Source organism: Sciurus vulgaris (genome assembly GCF_902686455.1).
Source record: "Sciurus vulgaris genome assembly, chromosome: 9".
NCBI classification, from domain to species: domain Eukaryota; kingdom Metazoa; phylum Chordata; class Mammalia; order Rodentia; family Sciuridae; genus Sciurus; species Sciurus vulgaris.
This window is the reverse complement of record NC_136469.1, coordinates 88,110,445-88,135,245: the sequence shown is the minus strand read 5'-3', so window position 1 is coordinate 88,135,245 and position 24,801 is coordinate 88,110,445. Positions and strand designations below refer to the sequence as shown.

The window sequence follows — 24,801 nt, the reverse complement described above, 5'->3', positions numbered from 1 at the left end:
TGGTTTAGAGCATCAGGATGTTAAGTAGTATACCAGAATAGCCCTTTGATGGATATTATTATTCTTGGGAATTGACAATTCAAAGTAATGCAAACCCACGAGGTTATTTTCCAGATATAATTTGATTATTTTATGAATAGTTTCTGTAACCCCATGTATAATTTTATTGAAACTGTAAACACATTGTTTTAAAGCCTTCTATGAATGAAAATACTGAAGTAACAGTCTTTCTTCTTTTCTGTCAAGTCTGAAGTCTTATTCCTTTAAGGACTGTATTGGCCAAGTGCTCTTCTCAGACTACAGCTTGGTACTTCTGAGGAGTCACAATGGGAGGCAGAAACACTGAAAAGGGTAGAAAAAGAATGATTGTTAATCTATATTTATTGAATTGAAATTCAACAAATAGTTTCATTTGTTTTAAAGACTAGGGAGTAAGGTGGTTTAATATGTTGAACAGTATCTCATATACTGAAAGGGTATGTACTTTAACATACACAAATTTTGAGACCCTCTCAATAGAAACCTTCCTGACTGGGCAAGAAAAACAAGAGAATATTTTACGGCTTTAGTGCAAAGATCCAGGTCATTTAACAGGTCTATCGCAGGGGTTGGTTCATTCCTTTGCAAATATTTATGGAGTGTCTACTATGGGTCAGAGACTATTTTAAGTGCTGAGATTCAGATAGGTGAGCAAAATAGATAAGAATTCCATGCTGGTGGTATTTGCAGTCTAGGGTGTTGATGAAAGCAATCTTTTTCAGGGTCCAGTAGTGGGTTTATTTAGGGGATGAAGTCCCCTGGATTCATGAGACCATAGACCAAGACTAAGCAGAAAAGCATTGGCAAAGTCTGAGATCATCTGCACTCATATCAAATGCATTCATGAATGTGGCAGTGGGTTATTCTCAAAAGCACAAGCAGTTCTAGTGAGTCAACTGAGAATAGTGTCCTTGCCTTTAATGCAGACAGCTTTGAGATGGTTCACATAGGGCCCTTATTGTCAGGCTACAAATAGACATGGGTGCTGGGTGGAAGCATGTTGTGAAAACACAGATGAGTCACTGCACGACTGTTGTCTAAGCAAACTCTTCTGCCAGCTTCTGTTCAGGAGGTCTTGCCTGCTTGAAGACAGGAATTTACATCTGAGCCTTTATTTCAGAGCTAATGATGCACACACATACACAAAATTAGATTATATATATGTATATGTGTATGTGTGTGTATATAATATATCATTGGAAGCAGATGATCTTAAAAGCTATGTAGACCATTTCCCATGGAACTGTGTTCAAAATAAGAACAGTTGAGGCTACGATGGCTCCAAGTATAATTAAATTATATTGCCAACATAAACGACTGCATGAATTCCCCAACTTTGGCATATATATTTTGCCCATCAGGCAGCTATGATAAGACTCTGGGGCTTACAGAGTGGTTATTCACAGATTTCTTGTTAAGTGTGGGCAATTATAGCTTAGCTTGGGCTTCTGGGAGCGAGTGAACCACTTTGCCAAGAGTAGACCTTACACTCATCTAGGATCCAACCTGGGCTCGTGACTGTTTCCTGTTCTTTGAGCTTAGCAACAAAGAACTAGAATGTAAGCTTTCTGAAGTCCAAGAACAGTGCAAAACTCTTATTACCCTTTTCATTCAATCTTACCAAAAATAATGTGCTGCTCTTCTTGCCATATTGTTAAGTAAACCCAAACTTCTGAACCTCACTGTTCTAAAATCATGTTCCTTCCACAACTGAACGTTCTGTAACCTGCATTCCAGCTCTTTACATTGTATTCGTAGTCTTGGTTGCCAGACAAGCACACCGCTCTATTCATTTAGGTACTTTGGATTAAATTGTTAAATGTCAATGTATAAATAGGTTCCACCAGAATTTGTTGGATTTTTCAAAGTACTATCTGCATGAATCCTTGCTATCAAATCAACACATATTTATAGATTGTTGGTTTGGTTTATGGGTAACATACTAGTACAAAGAATACTTTTTGATATTTTGTGACAAGTCTTGTTTGGTTTATGGGTAACATACTAGTACAAAGAATACTTTTTGATATTTTGTGACAAGTCTTGTTTTATTTAAAAATTATTCTTTAAGCTTTATGGAATAAAGGCAAGTATTTTAATTTAAATCTACATTTGATTGTGAATGACTAAGCATAGTCTAGAGTGAAGACTGACTGAAGAATGTAATTTTAATTTTTTTCCGGGAGTAAATATAATCCTATTTTCACAAACCTTTTAGCCAAAGAATTCAGTAAGATTTTTAGAATTCTGTGAATTTTGTGATATTTATGGAGCCTAACAGAGCACATTTTAAGGGAACTTGTCTCATAATAAGGAACATTTATAGCTGGCATCTCCAAATTTGAAGCTTTATTTTAACATACTGCTGTGCTGAGAATTTTTAATCAATCTGCTGAAGTTGGAAATGTATCATTTTTTGTGCACATATTCCTCGAGCAGATAGACACTTCTTTATGAAGCCTATCACATGCAATTTATAAGAGCAAGATGAAATCAATTGGTAATTGCTTTACTATATAAAGAATCACATAATAATTTCCATTTACCTGAGTATTGCACTTTGGCACCTAGAATGTATTTCCTTCTTGATACATAAATCTGTACAGCAACCTACTCTACTTTCCAGAAGTTAAGTAAGGGCAGTCTGTTGGAATGATACAATTTGGTTATTTCCATAAGCAAAAATAAATAAGCCTATTTGGTGATGGAGAAAGGAATCTATATTGCTTAGTTACTGCTAAGGTTTATTGGCTATTGCTTCTACCAGGGAGGAACTTGAAATAATGTGCTTTTGCATGTCAAGTTCTGAATTTAACTAGCTTGATTAAAGTAATTTGTATTTGGTTGTTTACTTCATTTGAAAGACCTCTGTCAAATCTATTTTCTTGATGATCAGAAAATGATAGTGATTTGGATGGTATAGGGAGTCACAAATGATGCTAAATTTGAAAATTATTTTGTTTAGCTTGCAGTTATTTTGAAAATGGCTTTATTTTAAAATAGGATGTAATTATACATTGTAGAAAATTCAAACAGTACAGAAAAATTACATAGAAGATAATTTTGTCCCTAAACACATCACCCAGAAATAGTCATTAACATTTTCATGACAATGTTCATACATGTTTTAATATATGTGTACACAGATAGATCAGTATATAGAATTTTATATAAAGAAGATCATATACATGTTGTTTCATAACACTAATATTTTATGAATATCTTCCACTTTAACAGGGTCTTCAAAGTGATTTTTAATGACTTCTTATGTACATGATACACGTGCTTTAATTTATTTAATAAATCTGTTAGTGGTTTCAGTTTTTTCCAATTTTCTCTTTTATAAGCAATACTATGGTGATTATATTTTTGCTCTTTATAATTACCTTCTTTGGGTAAATCCATAGCAAAATATGCTTGTTTTATTTTTTGCTACTCTTTCAAATTATACTCTATGACGATTATACTTCTTTCAGTAATGGACAAGAGTACTCATAGGCCCATATCCTTGCATAAACAGAATTTTGTCCTATATTTACATTTTGCCATTCTGGATTGAAAAAGGTGGCTCATTCTTATTCAGTTTTAGTGAAAGTGACTAAAATATCTTCCCACAGTTTTATTGACTACATTTCTTTATACCATGTCCTTGGTATATTTTCCTTTTGGGTCATTTAGTTTTTTTCTTGTTGACTTGTGAGAACTCTGATATTTTCCTTTTGTTTGTTGGAAGTATTACAAAATATATTTTTCCTAGAGCTACCATATGTCTTTTTTTTTCCATATGTCTTTAACAAATTTTTTTAGATGTTGATGGACCTTTATTTTATTCATTTATTTATATGTGGTGCTGAGAATCGAACCCAGTGCCTCACACATGCTAGGCAAGTGCTCTACCACTTAGGCATAACCCCAACCCCTACCATATGTATTTTAACCTTATTTATGATTTCTTTGGATGAACAGATTTTAATTTTTGTGTAGTCAAATCTTCATTTTTTGTTTCTTCATGATATATTAAAAGAGGCTTTCCCTATCCCAAGATTAGAAAAATATTTACCCACATATTTTAGTTCTTTTATGTTTTCATTTAAATTTTTTATCCATCTGGAATTGATTTTTGTGTAATGTTATACTGGTATTTGATGTTTCAGATACATGTTCACATCTCTTCAAACAAAAATTATAAGGCCTCTGTGTCTTTCCCATCCATTCTATTTGACTAGGAGTTGAAGCTTTGGTAAAGGTTTTGGCTCATGCTTTTCTTCAAGCAGAGAGATATTTGTCTTTCAAGTCTTCCCTTTTTTTCAATTCCCGCTGACAGTGTAAACAGAATTCCTGCTTACGACGACAAAACAAATTAGAGTAGGTGTCTCTGTCTGGCTTGGTGGCTTGATCTGTCAGGACAGAAATCACAGATTTATAGGTTGTAACTACATAAGTAAATTAAAGATGAGGGCTGTGCATTCAATTCTCTCTCCCAGTGTGGGTGAACAGTCTGTGTAACTGGTTGTTGATGCTGTTCTGGGGGTGGAGGGGAGGTTGTTTGAATCCACAGGACACCTGAGGAATTGAAAAAAATCCGAGTATCCAGGCCTCATCTTCAGAGACCCTGACTTAATTGTTCAATGTGGAGATAAAAGAATCAGTATTAGAAATCAAACTGACAAGTAAACAGACAAGAAACCCAGGCTTCCCAGATGACTTAAATTGGATTTAGATACTTGTATCATTTCTCTACTTACTTCTGACCACAGGGGTTTATGCTAGGCACCTGGCATCAGAACCCATGCAGGTGATTAAGATTTGACTGCCTGCTTCCAATGGCATTAGGCTGCTTTATTTATTTATTTATTTATTTATTTATTTATTTATTTATTTATTTATTTATTTTTTATTCATGGCTAAACTTCAGATTCAATGACTCATCTAGAGAAGTTAAATTTTATTATTCAACATGCTGCACAGTTATGATATAAATCACCACAAACATAAGCTAAAACTTCTCCTTTCATAACTAATAACATATAAACAAAAAACATTTCTATTATAGTTTGAATATGAGGTGTCCCCCAAGAGCTTATGTGTGAGGCAATGCAAGGAAGGTTAGAGGTGAAATGATTGGGTTGCAAGAGCCCTAACCTAATCAGTGTATTAATCCCTGATAGGGATTAACTGGGTGGCATGTAGGTGTGGCTAGAAGAGGTGGATCATTTGGGACATGCCTTTGGGGCATATATTTTGTCCCTGGCAAGTGGAGCTCCCTGTTTCAACTTCCTGCTCCCTGTTTCGACTTCCTGGTATCCTGTCCCCAACTGCTTCTCTCTGCCTCACCTCGGGACCAGAGCACTGGAGTCAGTTGTCTATAGACTGAGACCTCTGAAACCATGAGCCCTAAAATAAACATTTCCTCCTCTAAAATTTTTCTTGGCAGGTCTTTTTGGTCACAGTGGTGAAAAAACTGACAATTTTTTTTTTCCTAAAGTCGAAACTATTACATTAATGTTGGTGAATGCTTTATCATTGAATGCTATTGAAATATTTTATTTTTCAAACTTTACTGCATTGCAAATTGTTACAAAAATTTTTAAATCTTTTGTTTTCTTGGGCAGCTTTGCCACTTATCTTCTTAAGTTTTACTCCCTCCCCTACCTTCTGTTATTACTACTCAGCTTCCCTAAAGATTGCAACTATTAACCCAAATAATAAGGGCCTTAATAAAAAGGGACATAAAACAAGTTATTCTTCAGTGTTATATAAAGATACTAAATTGTAGTGAAGTTGATGTTGACAGCATACACTGTTAAATTTTAATGTTTTGTTCTCTTGAATGTGCTTATTTTGCATCAGCCATGGTAGGAAATGGTGTCCCTTGTAACCATCATCATAAGTAGCTCAAAGATGTGAATTACAAATTATGGTCGGATTTCAATGTTTTTAGAATCTTGCTCCTAGGGTCTGATTTTCTTTTATACTTTATTTTACTATTTGGGGATTTTTCCTAGTTTTGGGGGCTGTTTTGAAAAAACAGGGACTATCTTTGCTTTAATTTCCTACCCTCATGGAAGCAGACAAGCATTTTTACAAATTGGTTCGGATGTACTCTAAAATAAACTGTTTTGTTTATTACCATCAATTTTAATGAAAGAAGCATCTGGAAATGGCTTTGGAGTTGCCCCTGCTCCCCAAAGCTTCTATTGATTTGGAAATTGCTCTGGAAAATCTTGCAGATCTATAAGCCATCCCCCACTTCTCTCTGAGCACTTATTTTCATCTTTGCTATTCATGCCACCCCTTTTGACTTTCTCTCCATCTTCTTTCTCTCATGAGGAAAAATACTAGAGATTGGGGGAAAAGAGTATAAGAAGCAACAAAGGAGAGGAAACCAGCATTATATTGCGTTTCTGCTTTGTGCTAGGTTTTATTCTGAGTGCTTTATACTTCATTGTTTCATTTGATCTAAGTAATTATCCTGTGAAGGAGCCATCAATTTTATAGAAGAGAGAATTCGAATTTAGAGAGGTAACTGGTGTAAGATTTAAACTCAGATGTCTGTGTCTCTTGAGACATGCTAATGTGCTAAGCAGCCTGGGAGAGATCTTGGAGATCATCTAGTCTAACTTCTTCTTCTTATATCTAAATAAGTACATTATGTATGTGATTATTATTGTCCCCAAAGATTTCATTCATCAGAGACTATGCTTAGCATTTTATACACATTGTCTGATCAAGTGCGCACATTAACATTATCAGGGAGATTAAGAAACTTGCTTAAAGTCATTGATAAAGGAAATGATACAGTCTGGATGTCAATTTGGGATTGTCTGCTTCCAGAGTCCATTGGTCTAGTCTATTATCTCAATTTTTTTTTTTTTTTTTTTTGTCTTACATGGAGAAACTAAAATTGATAGAAGTGAATTGAGAGTCCTAAGTTTTCCAGGAGCAAAAGAGTCTAGACTTCAGGTTTCCTGCCTGTCAGTTGTTTGCTCTTCCCCCTGTTCCACAGCGGGCCTCATCAGAAGTGAAATAAAATGAAAGCCCAAGCAGAGTGTCCTGGAGCTCTTTGTGGCTCCTAATTCTCCCACACCTCAAAGCTCAGCTGGCTGCCCTGTCCTGAAAGGCTAGGGAGTTTGCTCCTCAGAGAAATCAGGTATAGATGTGTCTGTGACTTCATGGCTATTAAAAAACACACATCCATACAGTGTTTTCCTTTTTATATCTGTGAATATTGAATATAATAAATCAGAAAAGAGGTTTCTGATAGTTCACCTTATAAGCTGTTTTAAACTCTAGATATAATTTTTCATCACATGAGATTATTTTAAAAATTTCTATATCGTGAAGAAGGACATGTCAAGATGTGGTGAAAATAGTTCTTTTCTCAGAAACGCTGGAAGCCCTGAGTTTAAGCAAGTTTCCAGTGCAATGTGTATAATAAATCACCTGTCTGTTTCAAAATTGTGAGCCACAGAATGGAAACTGTAGTGCTCACCAAAGGATCAAGTACTGAAATAAAAATAATCTGCCTTTGAATAGTAACATGGCTTCCATAAATCAAAGCCATATTCTGGAAGAAATTGGTTGCTATCTTTACTGAACGAGCAACGATGGCTGTTGACCTTTGACAAGTAGACCTAGGGTATCCATTTGGGCTTGTCTTCTCTGGTTCCTTTAGCATTTGCTGAGAGCCTGGAGAGCACGTGGCAGGTGGTGGATAGCCTGATGGAAGACACCAGAAGATTCTCTTCCTGCCGTTGCAGAGATTAATAGCTCTGCCAAGTGGAGAATCCTAAATCTCGTACATTCTTTTTTTTTTCTCTTACATACAGCCTGAGCCATGTTTTAATTCTGCAATAATTATGAGAAATAGGCATTCCTTTGTGCCTGATAAAGAATGATGAGTTGTATCTTTGCCTGTCACATGTGCCTAGAATGTGGCTTGTCCTCCCCATGGAACATTCAAGTCCTAAAACTTTCATGTAAGTTGCATAAAGAAAGAAAGGAAGGAAGGAAGAAAGACATGAAAAACCCACCATCTGCTCAGGAGGTGAAAAACTGTATGTCTAAGAAAATTATAGCCTGGCACACCTTTAATCCTTGCCAGGGATTAAGTTGGTTGGGCAGGTATGTATGCCAAAGAGTTCTTGTGCCACATTACATGCTCGTATCATTTAACCCGCCTGAATCTTATTATTTAAACATTGGAGAAATCAAGGCAAATGCTATTTGCAGGGCATTTTGGTTCTGTTAGTGTTGCTTGATATTCTAATTTTGTCCCTGTGAGGAACAGTGAACTGGACTGTATGTAAATACTGAGATGATATCCTTCAGTCATGCTGTGGAACTCCCATCCATGTCAGTGGGGTCCCTAATAAGACTCTCCTGCCAGACTTCAAACCTAGACTTTCCCATGAACAAGGGCTGTCTAGACTATTTCAGAGTGGTGTTACTTGCCATATGAGAAGTCAGTCTTACTGACTCTTTTACTCACTTCCACCCCAACTCTGGTTGGTTATCTAGTGCTAACTCTAGTGCTGTTCTAATATATTATCATCTGATTTCTGAATCAAACTCTAAGTTTAAAAGAGGAGGGTTTGCTCCTGCTAATATCACTCCAGGGAGAAAGTTGCTGGCTCTGAAGTGGTATTAAAATATATTTTGAGTTATCACTACAGTGAAGGTCTCCTTAGGGTGGCTTTTAAATGGAGATGGAACTTAGTGTGCTTAAGTTCTATAAATTGATCTCCAAAACTCAATTTCTTCATAATCATTTCCTGTGTATTATAGTTTCTCTAAAGATGATAAGTGAATGAAAAGTTTCTGGAGAACTTTGGGAACAGTGGAAAGACATGGCCTCGTGGGACTGACAGCAGGATAGGCTAACTAGGGTGTTGGGGACCCAGAAAATGAATGAGGGTCATTCACATTCTCTGGAAATCTACTTTGCTCCAGTCTGGGGGTGGTTTAGATTAAGAGGCATGTTTGTGTAACATAAATTAACCTCTGAGAGCAGGTAATTTATTGCTGAATTGAAGAGGGACCTATTCCTATAATATTTTGTTTTCACACACACAGTCACAGATATCACATAATTTTTCTCCACCGTGTAAATTAATCTACTGTTAAGTATATTGTACCTTTTAAAGCTGCATAACTTTGTCCATTTTGAAAAATGTTTTGTTTTATAAATTTTAGTGTTCAGATTTATAACTTTTTGTGTGAATGAATGGTCCCTGTCATCTTTTTCCATTTAAATACTGTGCCTTGGTAAAATATTATTGTAAGTCTACAGATAGACCTTTCCTACAAATACACATGTGCTATTCTAACTGATGTTTGAACAATGAAAAATAAACAAGTCAGTTTATCATTGAAAGCATTGGTCCTGAGTGACATGACTAAGAAAATTAGGGCCATTTTATAAGTCTCTGGTACTTGATGACGTGTTCTTTGTTCTTATGCTAAAGGAAAATTGTGAATTGTTTTCCATAGATATGTCCATACAAATTTAGCTATTCATGTTCCTGCACATTTGTTTCCTTAACATATAAAGTTAATTGAATTTATATAAATTTAGATTGGTCAGTGAATATACAATGAGAATATTTTTTGAAATTGGTGTCTTAGAAATTGTATGATGGGTTGTAAATCACTTTTTAAAAAAAATCCCCTTGCTCCCACTTCATTCAAAAGCTTTTCTGAAGGAAAAAATACAGCTTTTGCATAAAATATAGCTGCTTTAAAGTGCCTACTCCGTGCAAGGTGAAATCAGGCTAAAACACTTAAAGAAGTACCATGTGATTTCTACCCATGTGGTGGGATTTCAGAATGTTATTTTATCGACAGAGCCATCAATTCAGCTTTTTAAAGTAAGGCTGAGATCTACCTTTTATGTTCTATATACCAGTCATTACAGACTTTATAGTTCTTTGGAGCAATCCAACCCTTGGACTAGGGAAGAATGACTAATTGTGTATGAGATGAAATAAATGGTAGCAGTGTTTATATCAGTAAGTCTTTATTCTTCATTCTTGGTCTGTTTGCTAGAGACCTCATGACAACATATTCATGTAGTTTCGTTTTCTCGCTGACATCACAAATGGAAGAAAAATAGATGTGTTTCATTTGACACTTGTATTTTCTTTCTTTCAGGGTGTACTGGAGAGTTTCCTGGGCACCGCTGTCTCTGGAGCTGTCTTTTGTCTCTTTGCGGGTCAACCACTCACTATTTTAAGCAGCACGGGACCCGTCTTAGTTTTTGAGAGGCTTCTGTTTAATTTCAGCAAGTATGTATATATACACACCCAATTACAAATTAGAATGGCTTGATCGTCGAACATTTACAGTCCAGATAAAGCACAGAATAGCAGTTAGGTAGATCCAAGAATCAACCAGAATATTGGAATGATAAGGTTCAGAGCTAGAAGGGTCCTTAAAAGTACATAGCTCAGCACTTCTTTGCATTTGGTTCAACTCAGTCTTACCTGTTGTTTTCCGCCTTCCCGTTTCCCCATCATTCTCTTCCCTTACTGTCATGCTTTGCACCTTAGGGGCTCTTACCTAAGGACTAGACCCCAGGTTCATTTGCCCTCTGTCTTCCTGCTGGGTTTGGCTAATGAGGAGCATCAGCAGGACAGGAAGAGAATTCCCAGTGTGTCTGCCTTTCCTCACTTCTGCTTTAGCACAGTGATCTGGTAGTGGCTTATCCCCTAAGACTTTAGCCTGTGTCAGGTGGACCTTCTGCCTTTAGTCCTTACCAGACTCTGTTGACTCTGTTTCTTCCTGGTTCTTTTCAAGTCTGGAATTAGTCATGACTTCCTGCTATTGCTAGTCTCTCTGTCAAATGTCTCTCTGGTTTACACCTCTGCAAATAGCACTTTTGTTCAGTTTTCCTTAGAATCCCATTTGAGATTGCCATTTTCTGTTATGATCCTGATTCACTAAAGAAATAAAATGACTTGTTCAAGGTCACATGGTTCATGAATGAGAGAGAGTGGATGCTTTTTACCTGGTCACAGCTCCTAACCCCAGTTCCAGTGTTCTTCATCGAAGACAGCTTTCAAGACTCAGCTGAAATAATAACAGACATTTGAGGCCGATGACATACTAAGTAGTCTCATAAGCACTTTACATGTACAAACTCATTTAATTCTTGTAGCAATCCTGTAAGATAGGGACTGCACCCTGTTTATGGATGAGAAAGCAGGCACAGAGCAAGTAAGTAAATTCCCAAATCACCAGTGCATGGAAGGGTTGGGATTTTGACTTTTCCCTTTCTGACTCTAGTCCATGCTTCTTAAGGAATCACTAGACACCTCTAATGTGCACGTCAATAATACCAGTATTTTCTCTTAGAAAATTCTCATTCTAGGAAGGGGAGCATTGAGTTAACTGAATTATACAAGTGTCCATGTTATCACACACACAGATTCAAAATAAAATGGGATATTCCGGTCTCTTTCTAGTGTACTTGATACCTCTGGAGTGAACATCTTTCCTGGCAGGTCTCAGTGCTTAGATTGCAGAATATCATGTGGCTTGCTAGCACTCCTTGTTAGAGTTTCCATATTCTGTATTGTACATTTTTTAGGACTTTGATTAAAGAAAAATCACTATCTAAATAGTACTTCATGGACTTAAGGACTCAAATGTAGCCTTTAAAACTGTGTGTGTCATAACAAATGACTCCAAGATCAAGGAGAGAATGAGAATTTAAAACCAAATTTTCTGAAAACTAGATTGAGAACATTAGGAAGAATCTTCTGAGAATTTAAAGTCCTAAATTTTGAATTTTGTGTATTTTCTGTAGGACATTACTAACAGATCTCCATAATAATTCTGAGAAGAACATTGGAAAGAATGTTATTCATGTCAGTTTATAGAAAGAGTCAAACAGTTTTTATATGTTTAAGAAAACATTTTGTGAGACAAGAAAGTCTTTGTGGAAAGATTAAACAAGCATGTACTATAAACAGGAACAAACATGCACAACCTCTGCAGAAAGATTTATTGGATGAAATGTGATCAGAGCCTTAATCTACAGAAAAATGTTTGCATCCTGGTTTGCTTTAGATAATTGTAGGATAGAGATGGTTTCCTTTCACTAAGCAAGTTCCTTTCTCACTTTCCCTTCTGTTTCATCATAATTGGTACTGTTGCATAGTTCCAAGTAATTTATTTGAAAACAGTTGTAAAGCAATGAGAAACATTTGAGAAACCGTGCTTTAAATCCATCATTGAGAAATGTGCAGCAAACATTTCATTCATGTGCTGTGAATGTATTCATTTGCTTGTGTTATAGCAGCAGTGCTAATATTTTGTCTAGATAAAAAGTATTTAGTAAATTGCTATTTCCCAAAATGTGTTTCATCCATTCCTAAGCCCATTAGATGACCCATGGAAAGAGGCTTTTTTGTTCCCAGTTAGTCTGGGAAGTGCTCTGTGTTGCATCGCCCTCTGGGGAATTCACCCTAAAGGATCTGAGAGGTCCTTTTTGCTTCGTCTTGCCCAGATTTTCCCCAATATATTTTACCATTTTTGGAGATACAGGTAAACTCTTGTTTTATAGGTTCAGTGTAGTCATTACAGATCACCAACTTGTTTAAAAGTTTCTCATTTCTTATGTCTCTTCTTGCTGCTCTAAGCACATGACTTTCTAATGAAATGCCATTGGTCTTAATTATTTTATTTGGATTGTTCTTATTGAACCACTCTGGGAGTGTGTACAGCTTTTAGAGCAACTTGAGTATATCATTTGGGTTCTAAGATTGAAGTTTATCTGCGCATTTCCCTTTGTACCCAAACTTAGGGTGTTCCTAGCCATTAGCTAGTTAATAAATGTGTTTCTTACCTGTACCTGTAAACATCAAATCTGTAATAACCAGTAGCTTTCTTTTTTCTTTGTGGTATTGGGGATTGATCCCAGAGATGCTTTACCACTGAGCTATATTCCAGTTACCCAGGCTGACTTCAAATTTGTGATCCTTTTATCTCAGCCTCCTGAGTTGCTTGGAGTACAGGCAGGTGCCCCTGTGCCTGACCCTACTAGCATTTTTACATAAATCAAGATTGCTCTAACTTTCATCTTGGTAGGGAGGCAAGTCCATTGTTTTAAACTTTTAAGGAAAATGTCTGTTGGCTCAGAAGTCCTAGAACAGTGTTTCTTCACAGCTCACTGGATGATAATGTAAATTATCTCAGATTCCTATAACTCAGCTTGTTCTATAGTATACTTATCTCACAAAGGCATGCATAGGATTAGACAGTAGGGTTATAGCCATAAAGGGAACTGGAAGGGAATGAGAAAACTGTCTTAAGAAAGTTGCAGAAAATCTATAGGAGATAACTTTCTATCTCATCATCAGTATCCTCCTGCTTTGGCAATGTATTCTAATTTGTGCAATTCCATGAGCAGAGGGAAACAAAGGAAGATAATGTTGATACTGACCCTCTCTTGAACTAAGTATAAGTCATATAGGGAAACCATTGTGTACTTTTTATTTTTTGACTTAAGCAAAACCGGTTTACTTCTCACAGTTCTGAAGACTAGAAAGTCAAAGATCAAGGTTTTGGCAGGGTGTGGGTTCTGAGGAGGACTAACTTGACTTGTGGGTGGTCGCCTTTTCCTGTGTCCTAATAGGGAGGTGAAAGAAAGAGACCTGTGGTGTTTCTTCCCTTTGACATTGGGTGAATGACTTAGCTTCTAGTGACTTTGATACCTTCATCTATAAAATGAGGCATGTTGACATATTGGTGTCTGTGTTAGTAAGGGTTCTCCAGAGAAGCAGAACCAGTAAGATGCATATCAGGAAAGACATTGGCTCATGTGATTTTATAGGCTGGCAAGTCCAAAATCTTCAGGCCAGGCTGGCAGACTGGAAACCCAGGAGAATTAGTGTTTCTGTTTGAGTCTAAAGTGTTTCTGTTTGAATCTGCTGTGGAACCAGGAAAAGCCGATGTTGCAGATGAAGTTCAAAGACAGCCTACTGGAGAAATCTCTCATGCCTCTAGGGAGGCCAGTCTTTTTGTTCTATTAAGTCTTGAGCTGATTGGGTGAGGCCCATACATATGATGGAGCACCATGTGCTTTACTCAAAGTCCATCAATTTAAATGTTGATTTCTCTAAAAATACCCTCATACATACACTCAATATGTTTGACTAAATATATAGGCACCCTGTAGCCTGGTTAGGGTGACACAAAATGAACCATCATAGTATCTAAGGAACTGTTAATTCTAGTGTTTGTTAATGTTCAGCTAGCACAGGATCAGTCATCTCCTAGTTCAAATATTCACAGGCAAATGTCAGTCACTGTGTCAGTCAAGTCTTAAGCTATAGGCTTGCATTCATTCATCTAGCTAGTCTTTATTGGGTACTTAATATGTGCCAGGCACTGCACTAGATAGAGAACTTGAATTTTATTCTGAGAGCAGTGGGAAACCATCAAATGATCTTAAGCTGAAGTATTTGATTTGCATTGTAAGAGTCCATTTTGGCTGTGGTGTGGAAAATGACTTTGAGTAGGGCAGGCATAGATATCAGTTCAGAGGCTCTTACAGGTAAAGACTCACTGGTAGCCCAAACTGGGTCAGTGGTAGAGAAAGCAGACATGTTTCCTTTGGGAAAGTGCTAAAATACATTGCTAGCAATTGTCAGAAACCTGTGGTCTAAAAGGAGGGCTGAAGAGCTTCAAGCACGCACTGTCTTTGGTTCCTAGGCAAAAAGTGTTATTATTTACTTTTATATCGCAGATAAATTATGAGTTAAACATTAGTGTAAGGTGCTCTTCACATAATTTTAAGGGAATCAGCATGAAATCATAATATGTCAACACTTGACCCAACTTTTCCTGGTTTTAAGTTCTGAGCTAATTCACTTGTAAGAAAAGGGAAGGACATTGAAAGAGAGTAGCCTCATTAGATAGAGGTCACCTATTCTGAGTCTGCTATGGGATAAGCACTGACAGAAAAAAAGTGGTCACAAGATGATTTGTACCCAACTTCAACGAAGGATATGAGATCTGTGGGCAGCCGTGTGAGGAGAGGTGGTGTCTGACAAGAAGACTTTCTTGATCTGACAGCCGCCCACGTTTCTGTTCTTGTCTCTTCTTGTTGGTGGCACCCTGTCCACAGTGAGCATTATGGCACTTTGTGCCACATCCCTTTTTAATATTCTTTTCTCTTCCTGGTCTGACTCTTCCTAGTTAGTTTGGAAAGTTCCTACTTATTCTTGGATACCTTTCTCCTTTCCCCCACCCCACAACTTCACTCATCCCCTTGTCAGAATTATTTACTCCTTTTTTCAAGACACTATCACTTAATATTTTATAAGGTAATTATTTTTATCGGTTTGTCTCTCTGAGTGACTTGGGGACCCAGAATGTGTTTATTAGCCGATAAAACTCACATTTATCAAATATACACCAGCTTTCAGTGCTGTGCTTTCAGGTTGTTTACTATGTGAGCTCCACCAATGGAGGGACCATATTTTTGAATGAAAAATTAGAGAGTTGTTCATATACAATTATGAGTATTTTCCATGTGCTTTTCTCAAACTTTCTGAATTATTTATGGTTGCATAATAACATCACTAAACCAAACCCTTAAACTTAAATCTTTCTGGATAAAATCAAGCTTTGTATCTAGTGGTTAAAAGTGAGTTTGTACTTTTAGCAGTCATTCATTAGGCATTTATAGTTTTGTATTTTGTGTGTCTCATTGGGAAGGAGTCTAAATGCCTTTCATCCTTCTTTGCAGGGACCATAATTTTGACTATTTGGAGTTTCGCCTTTGGATTGGCCTGTGGTCAGCCTTCCTGTGTCTCATTTTGGTAGCCACCGATGCCAGCTTCTTGGTTCAGTATTTTACTCGTTTCACAGAGGAGGGCTTCTCCTCTCTAATTAGCTTCATCTTTATCTATGATGCTTTCAAGAAGATGATCAAGCTAGCAGATTACTACCCCATCAACTCCGACTTCAAAGTGGGCTACAATACTCACTTTTCCTGTGCCTGTGTGCCACCTGACCCAGGTGAGGACCTCTTGCTCAGTGCCTGTGTTTGTCGTGTTTAGTGGAAAGTATAAGCTCTGGGCTTACAGATTTTTGATATGGTTTCATGATCCTCAGGAAAGGATCTTATTTTATTTCCTAGGAGTAATGATCCTACTGAGTTTGAAGTCTGATTTGTCTTTATCATGTGATTTGTTCAGTAAGTGAGAAGAGGAGCTCTGGAATGTGAACATAACTGGTTCAAAATACTTTGAAATTAACTTGAACTGCAATGTTTGCAGAAATTAATTTGTACATTATTCTTAGCTTTAAGTGGTAACTGAGGAGACCCAGGTATACATGTTAATAGATAAAAAGACCCAATTTTTTGAACTTCTGTCCCATATTTTACAGATTGCTATGAGATCTCTTCCTTTAAACTTTAAATAGATCATAAAACTTATAGAAGAATCAAAGAAGATGCTAGTTAACCTTATATAATTTGAAACATGAAGTTACAAAAGAAATTCACATTTGAGTCACTTAATGATAAAAGTGGAAACTTATAGTTCATCTCTATAGTCAATGTAAACTAGAAAGAAAAGGAAAAGAAGAAACAAAAATAAAAAAAAAGAGAAGAGAACATGTTATGTTCTAGGAGTTGATTTATATTCTAGAGTCATGAAAGATGTAAAAGTAACTTCGGAATGAGGAATGTGATTCTATACATCTCCACATTTTAGCATCTTTCTTATCAAACCTAAGTCGGTATCAGAATTTTTTCACAAAAATAGTGTTCAACTCTGTCTTTGAATTTTTTTCTTGAAATTATTCATCAATGATTTATCTCATATGAGGCTTTTGAAAAAAAAGGTTTTTTTAGATTTGCTCTGATAGAATAAGGAGTGAATATTTGTATCAGACGACAGTTGTACTAGTGACTCCAAGTTATACATTTGGCTATAGGTTGACGTCTCTTAAAATAAAAATTGATATACAATCCACACTTTTTGAGTAAGGCCCCATGTCCCCAGAAGTCCCACTTTATTCTGGGGGTGGTATAAATCTGGGGCATCAATGCGGAGCAAATTCATGCAATATCCACTTTGAATTATAGATTCTGAGGGAAAACCTTTTCATAATTATATATGGTTATATTATGGATCACATGCAAAGTGCTTTTGAATGTAAAAGATAAACAATATGCTATAGCTTGTGGGAGGTTGTGTCAGATTAGTAGTCCTAAAATGTATCCTGATCTGAAATCTTTCATACTTTAAAAAGTGCTTAGAACTGTATAGGCATGTAATATGGGATGTAAATGACAGATATTGTCAGAAACCAATTGAATATGCTCCCCAAGGAAACAACCATGTAGAGCTCTTCCAGAGGAAAAGTGGGGTAAAACCCCCTGTACGCACTCAGCATGGATTCTCAGGGAGGCCCCATTCAAAATACTGGATTGACAGGCATATTTAATTGTGGGATCTTGAACTTTCCTTTTCAAATATTTATTTCTATTTATGCACATGCATTTATTTACTTATTAGAAATATATAACTTGTTAGGCAGGTCCAAGTAATCATCCACCAAAATTTTTTAAAGAAAAAACTACCACTCAGCTGTTCTGTGGTTTGAGGTGCCCACAAAGGGCTTTGTTAGCACACCTGTCACACACAAAAAGATGTGCCTAATGTCAGCCCCATACCTACTTTAGGATAATGGAAACTTGTTTCAATTGGATGCTGGCAAAGAAGATAATACAAAACCAAGGAAGACATTTCAGAGTGTGTTCAATTTCTAAAAAAAACACAACAAAGTTTTTCCTGTAATTTCCCTTTCAGGAACAATCTTTGTGTGGTTGAAACAGTGATACTGAGAGCTGAACCATTTTACATATGCAAGGGGCCGGCTTCAAAAGTAGTAGTTTTTCCTTCGACCTGTTTTCCCCAGGTTGTGTAAAACAGCAGTCCTAAATAACTAAGGAGTCATCTCAGAAGGACTCTGACAATTTCTGCTCTCTCTAGGTGGTACCAGTAAGCAGCATAGCAGTGCTTTGAAGTCAGAAAATCTTATTGTAAGTCCCAGGTTGGCTAATGCCAAATGTGTGTCATTGGGCAAGTTCCTTTTTCCAAGGTAGTTTAACCTCACCTCCCTCATCTGTAAAATGGGGTTAACAATAGTGTGTACCTTATAGAATTGTTTCAGGCATAAAAAAAAAAAAAAGAGGGGAAGATAATATAGTTAAAGTGGTGAGGATATTTTATAATATGTAACAAGTGATTAAATGTTATAGAATTATTTCAGAGATAAAAAAGAGAAGACAATATAGTTGAAGTGGTTAGGATATTTTATAATATTAACAAGTGATTAAATGTTAGTTGCATTATTATTGCTGTTATTGTTCATTAAAATTTAGGGTTAGTATTTAGGTGTGAATGATAAACCTGTCCTCATGATTTTCCTTTTAAATCCTTCATTGTTGGACAGTTGGCCCATTCTGCAACCAGATGGTTGGCTGCACCACTTATTTCTGGTGTGGTCTTGATGAGTGACACTCACAAAAGATATGTACATGAATAGGAGGGATTGTTTCTTTTTTTTAATCTGTGGAGGTGGAAACTGTAGTTTGGAAAAAGGCAAACAGATACCGATAGTTTTATAACAATCTCATGTTTTACAAAACCACCATAAGACTAATGATTGTGTATTTCCTTCATAACCTCAACACTGTTAGACAATCTAATACTCCTCCGTGACCTTAATAGTTTGGGTGGCAAGCTGTATTAGATCTGTCATATATTTAGAACTTCTCGACAGCAAACTGAAAAATGCCAGTGAGAGAATACAGTTGCTCATATAGCTCGAGGAAGTATTCTAAAAACAACAAAAGACTGTCCTTTCATCACAACATGCACTCTCAGTAAAAGCATTCGATCAATGAGTCAATAATATTTAAGCTGGCGGATGACTTGTTTTTCAGCACTGGGACAGGGTGTAACAGTGAACCAGCAATGCACAGATGTAGTGATCCTGCAAACTCAGACATGATTTTAAAGAAATGCAAATGGGGTCACTAATCACTAAGAAAACTGTCTTCATGCCCGTTTTGTCTCTGTGAAGGCATGTCATCTTTCCTCTTCTGGTCTTTCTTGTTCTCACTCTTCTAGAAAACTTCATCATTTCTGGGCTTTCCTTTTCTTCACACCTTTTCGCCTTCCCTTTAGTCTCAATTATTGCTTGGTAACCCAAATCATATACCTAAGTTTTCTGAAGATCTAAGGACAGTTGACTAGTAAAGTTGATATCCGTGGGTAGATGCATTTTTTTTTTTTTCTAAAATCTCCCTTTCTTTGGAAATGGGATAGTTATGAATTAATAGAAGCAATGGATGTTGTATTTCCCACCCTGTCTTGGTAGTTACATAGCAGAATGTGCAAGAAAGAAGATAGTTCAAAAAGCCAAAAGTTAAAAACAGATATATCCAGTTGAAGGATAGCTTACTATGTCATTTCATCACTAGAGAATTGTTATTGTGATAAAGTATAAAAAAATCTGCTTTGCAGTAAAGGAAATAGTTTGAATTTCATTGCTGACACTATCTAGCAATGTGATCCTGAGCTAGGTTAATAAATCTTTTTGTTTTATAATCTGTTAGCTATACAGTACTTGTGCCTACTTTCAGGGGTTACTATAAACATTAAAGAGACAGAGTATATATAAAATTGCTTGTCAAAACTAATAGACAATGAGTAAAAAAATGTTCTTTATCACATTTCTCATTGTCCTGCAAGGTGCTCTACTCAGTTTAATCTTATCGTTGTACTTTTTAAAGGAGTTAAAACTTTTTTTCAGAATTTTTCTAGGGAAAGATACTAATTAGGCTTTTACTGTAACTTTATTCCCCAAAATAATTAACCACCAGTGTGCTATTGTAGACAAATGTGAAACACTTGAAGCTATAATTCAAGGGACGAGTTAAGGAGTTGAGTGCATGTTGTTAGAATATTCAGTGCTATTCCACTAAATCTCAAGACTACAAAAGTGTTGTATATGCTGTGCAGTCATGTAGAAAGAGGCTTTTAACATTGTAGAGGCAAGGTGGTTGGTTCTTCTAAGAAACATCTGCATAGTTTAATCAAAAACAAATGATAGGCAATCCAAGATGGCGGACTAGAGGGTGACTGCATCTCCAGTCGCTCCAGAACCCAGGATTCAAGAAGGGGAGGCATTGAGAGACTCGGACTAAAATAGAACCACAGGGTGAGTCTCCCCCACCAGGTGAAGCTCGGCCGGGGCAGCAGGCCCGGATTAGGGCGGCTTATTAGAGTAGGACAGGGCAGTTGGAGTCTTCCCCAGGCAGCCCTGCACACTCTGGCGGTGGGCTCCTCCCACACGGCCAGCTTCTCGGAGCAGGCCCCCCAGTGAGAGCCTTTCCACACAGAACCAGCTCCAAGCCCTGGAACCAGTAGCGGGCTAGGGGCAGCTTTCTTCGGAAGCACAGCATTATCAAGTTACTCCAAGACTTCAGGCTACTGAAGGCAGGAAGGTGATACACTGGAAATCTACAGGGACACTATAAGCCAATAGAGGAAATCTGCAATATCACAAAGTCCCACTGACATCTGACCAATATGAGAAAACAAGGAAAGAAAATATCCCAAACAAACCTTGATACTATATCAATAAAACCCAATGACAGCACAGCAGAAGAAATGTCAAAAAGGGAGTTCAGAATGTACATAATTAAAACAATCAGGGAAGCAAACGAGGAGATGAAAGAGCAAATGTAAGCATTGAAGGAGGAGATGAAAGAGCAAATGCAGGCATTAAATGATCGCACCAATCAACAGTTAAAGGAGCAAATACGGGAAGCAAGAGATCATTTCAATAAAGAGTTAGAGATACTGAAAAAAAAAAACCAAACAGAAATCCTTGAAATGAAGGAAACAATAAACCAAGTTAAAAACTCCATAGAAAGCATAATCAATAGGATAGAATACCTGGAAGACAGAACCTCAGATATTGAAGGCAAAATATTTAATCTTGAAAACAAAGTTGACCAAACAGAAAAGATGGTAAGAAATCATGCACAGAATCTACAAGAATTATGGGATATCATGAAAAGGCCAAATTTAAGAATTATTGGGATTGAGGAAGGCTTAGAGAAACAAACCAAAGGAATGAGCAATCTATTCAATGAAATAATATCAGAAAATTTCCCAAATCTGAAGAATGAAATGGAAAACCAAGTACAAGAGGCTTATAGGACTCCAAATATACAAAATTACAACAGACCCACACCAAGGCATATTATTATGAAAATACCTAACATACAAAATAAAGACAGAATTTTAAAAGCCATGAGAGAAAAGAATCAGATTACATTCAGGGGGAAACCAATAAGAATATCAGCAGATTTTTCAATCCAGACCCTAAAAGCTAGAAGGGCCTGGAACAACATTTACCAAGCCCTGAAAGAAAATGGATGCCAGCAAAACTTATTTTCAGATTTGACGATGAAATAAGATCCTTCCATGATAAACAAAAGCTAAAGGAATTTACAAAAAGAAAGCCGGCATTGCAGAACATTCTCAGTAAAATATTCCAGAGGAAGAAATGAAAAACAACGATGTAAATCAGCAACGAGAGGAACTAGCCTAAAGAAATAGCCAAATAAAGGAGAAACCAAATCATGTCAAAAAACAAAAATGAGTCAAATGACGGGGAATACAAATCATATCACAACAATAACCCTGAATGTTAATGGCCTGAACTCATCAATCAAAAGACATAGACGGGCAGATTGGATTAAAAAGAAAAATCGAACAATATGCTGCCTGCAAGAGGCTCATCTCATAGAAAGAGATACTCATAGACTAAAGGTGAAAGGATGGGAAAAAACATACCATGCACATGGACACAGCAAAAAAGCTGGAGTATCCATCCTCATTTCAGATAATGTGAAAACTAGTTTCAAGCAAAAACTAGTCAGAAGGGATAAAGAAGGACATTACATACTGCTTAAGGGAAGCATAAATCAGCAAGAAATAACAATCATAAATATCTATGCCCCGAACATCTGTTCATCCATGTACGTCAAACAAATCCTTCTCAATTCCAGAAATCAAATAGACCACAACACAATAATACTAGGCGATTTTAACACACCTCTCTCACCGCTGGATATATCTTCCAAACAAAAATTGAATAAAGAAACCATAGATCTCAAAACACAATCAACAATTTAGACTTAACCGACTTATATAGAATATATCATCCAAAAAAGAACGAATACACTTTCTTCTCAGCAGCACATGGATCCTTCTCTAATATAGACCATATTTTATGCCACAAAGCTACTGTTAGCAAATACAAGAAGATAGAGATATGAAGCCAATATCACCCTGATACCTGACCCAGACAGAGACACATCGAGGAAAGAAAATTTCAGGCCAATATCCTTAATGAACATCGATGCAAAAATTCTCAACAAAATTTTAGCAAATCGCATACAAAAATATATTAAAAAGATAGTGCACCACAATCAAGTGGGTTTTATCCCAGGTATGCAAGGTTGGTTCAATATTTGGAAATCAATAAATGTCATTCACCATATCAACAGACTAAAAGTTAAGAATCACATGATTATTTCAATAGATGCAGAAAAAGCATTCGATAAAATACAGCACCCCTTCATGCTCAAAACACTAGAAAAAATAGGGATAGTGGGAACATTCCTTAACATTGTAAAGGCCATCTACGCTAAGCCCATGGCTAATATCATTCTAAATGGTGAAAAACTGAAAGCATTCCCCCTAAAAACTGGAACAAGGCAGGGATGCCCTCTTTCACCACTTCTATTCAACATCGTTCTTGAGACTCTGGCCAGAGCAATTAGACAAACCAAAGAAATTAAACGGATACGAATTGGAAAAGAAGAACTCAAACTATCCCTGTTTGCTGATGACATGATTATATATTTAGAGGAACCTGGAAATTCCACCAGAAAACTCTTAGAACTCATAAGTGAATTCAGTAAAGTAGCAGGTTACAAGATCAATGCTCATAAATCCAACGCATTTTTATACATAAGTGATGAATCTTCAGAAAGAGAAATTAGGAAAACTACCCCATTCACAATAGCCTCAAAAAAAATAAAATACTTGGGAATCAATCTCACAAAAGAGGTAAAAGACCTCTACAATGAGAACTACAGAACACTAAAGAAAGAAATTAAAGAAATCCTTAGAAGATGGAAAAATCTTCCATGTTCTTGGACAGGAAGAATTAATATTGTCAAAATGGCCATACTACCTAAAGTGCTATACAGATTCAATGCAAATTCCAATTAAAATCCCAATGATGTACCTTACAGAAATAGAGGAAGCAATTATGAAATTCATCTGGAAGAATAAGAAACCCAGAATAGCTAAAGCAATCCTCAGTAGAAAGAGCAAAGCAGTGGGTATTGCAATACCAGATCTTCAACTCTATTACAAAGCAATAGTAACAAAAACAGCATGCTATTGGTACCAAAATAGACAGGTAGATCAATGGTACAGAATAGAGGACATGGACATAAACCCAAATAAATACAATTTTCTCATACTAGACAAAGGGGCCAAAAATATGCAATGGAGAAAAGATAGCCTCTTCAACAAATGGTGCTGGGAAAACTGGAAATCCGTATGCAACAGAATGAAATTAAACCCCTATCTCTCACCCTGCACAAAACTCAACTCAAAATGGATCAAGGACCTCGGAATCAGACCAGAGACCCTGCATCTTATAGAAGAAAAAGTAGGTCCAAACCTTCAACTTGTTGACTTAGGACCAGACTTCCTTAACAGAACTCCCATAGCCTAAGAAATAAAAGCAAGAATCAACAACTGGGATAGATTCAGACTAAAAAGCTTTCTCTCAGCAAAGGAAACTATCAGTAATGTGAAGAGAGAGCCTACAGAGTGGGAGAATATCTTTGCCACTCATACTTCATATGGAGAGCTAATTTCCAGAATATATAAAGAACTCAAAAAACTCTATATCAAGAATACAAATAATCCAGTCAACAAATGGGCTAAGGAAATGAACAGACACTTCACAGAAGATTTACAAGCAATCAACAGATATATGAAAAAATGTTCAACATCTCTAGTAATAAGAGAAATGCAAATCAAAACTACCCTAAGATTTCATCTCACCCCAATTAGAATGGCAATTATCAAGAACACAAGCAACAATAGGTGTTGGCGAGAATGTGGGGAAAAAGGTACACTCATACATTGCTGATGGGGTTGCAAATTAGTGCAGCCACTCTGGAAAGAAGTATGGAGATTCCTCAGAAAGCTTGGAATGGAACCACCATTTGACCCAGCTATCCCACTCCTTGGCCTATACCCAAAGGACTTAAAATCAGCATACTACAGAGATACAGCCACATCAATGTTCATAGCTGCTCAATTCACCATAGCCAGATTGTGGAACCAACCTAGATGTCCTTCAGTTGATGAATGGATAAAGAAACTGTGGCTTATATATATAATGGAATATTACTCTGCCATGAAGAATGATAAAATTATGGCATTTGCAGGCAAATGGATGAAATTGGAGAATATCATGCTAAGTGAGATAAGTCAATCTCAAAAAACCAAAGGACGAATGACCTCGCTGATAAGCGGATGAGGACATATAATGGGGAGTAGGAGGGGTTAGCGTTAGGGGTAGGGTTAGGGATAAGGAGGGTGGTAAGAATGGAGGAAGGAAGGACTGTAT

At 36.7% G+C, this 24,801-nt stretch overlaps 1 protein-coding gene across 7 annotated transcripts in view; it reads left to right on the top strand.

Moving 5' to 3' along the window:
* SLC4A4 (solute carrier family 4 member 4) overlaps positions 1 to 24,801 on the top strand; it is a 327,400-nt gene that overhangs the window by 229,003 nt on the left and 73,596 nt on the right. For all 7 annotated transcript variants that reach the window (XM_079152708.1, XM_079152712.1, XM_079152710.1 and 4 more), the window contains 2 exons: positions 10,192 to 10,325; positions 15,797 to 16,068. In XM_079152708.1, coding sequence (XP_079008834.1) covers positions 10,192 to 10,325; positions 15,797 to 16,068 — 406 coding nt within the window. The remainder of the gene's footprint in view (positions 1 to 10,191; positions 10,326 to 15,796; positions 16,069 to 24,801) is intronic.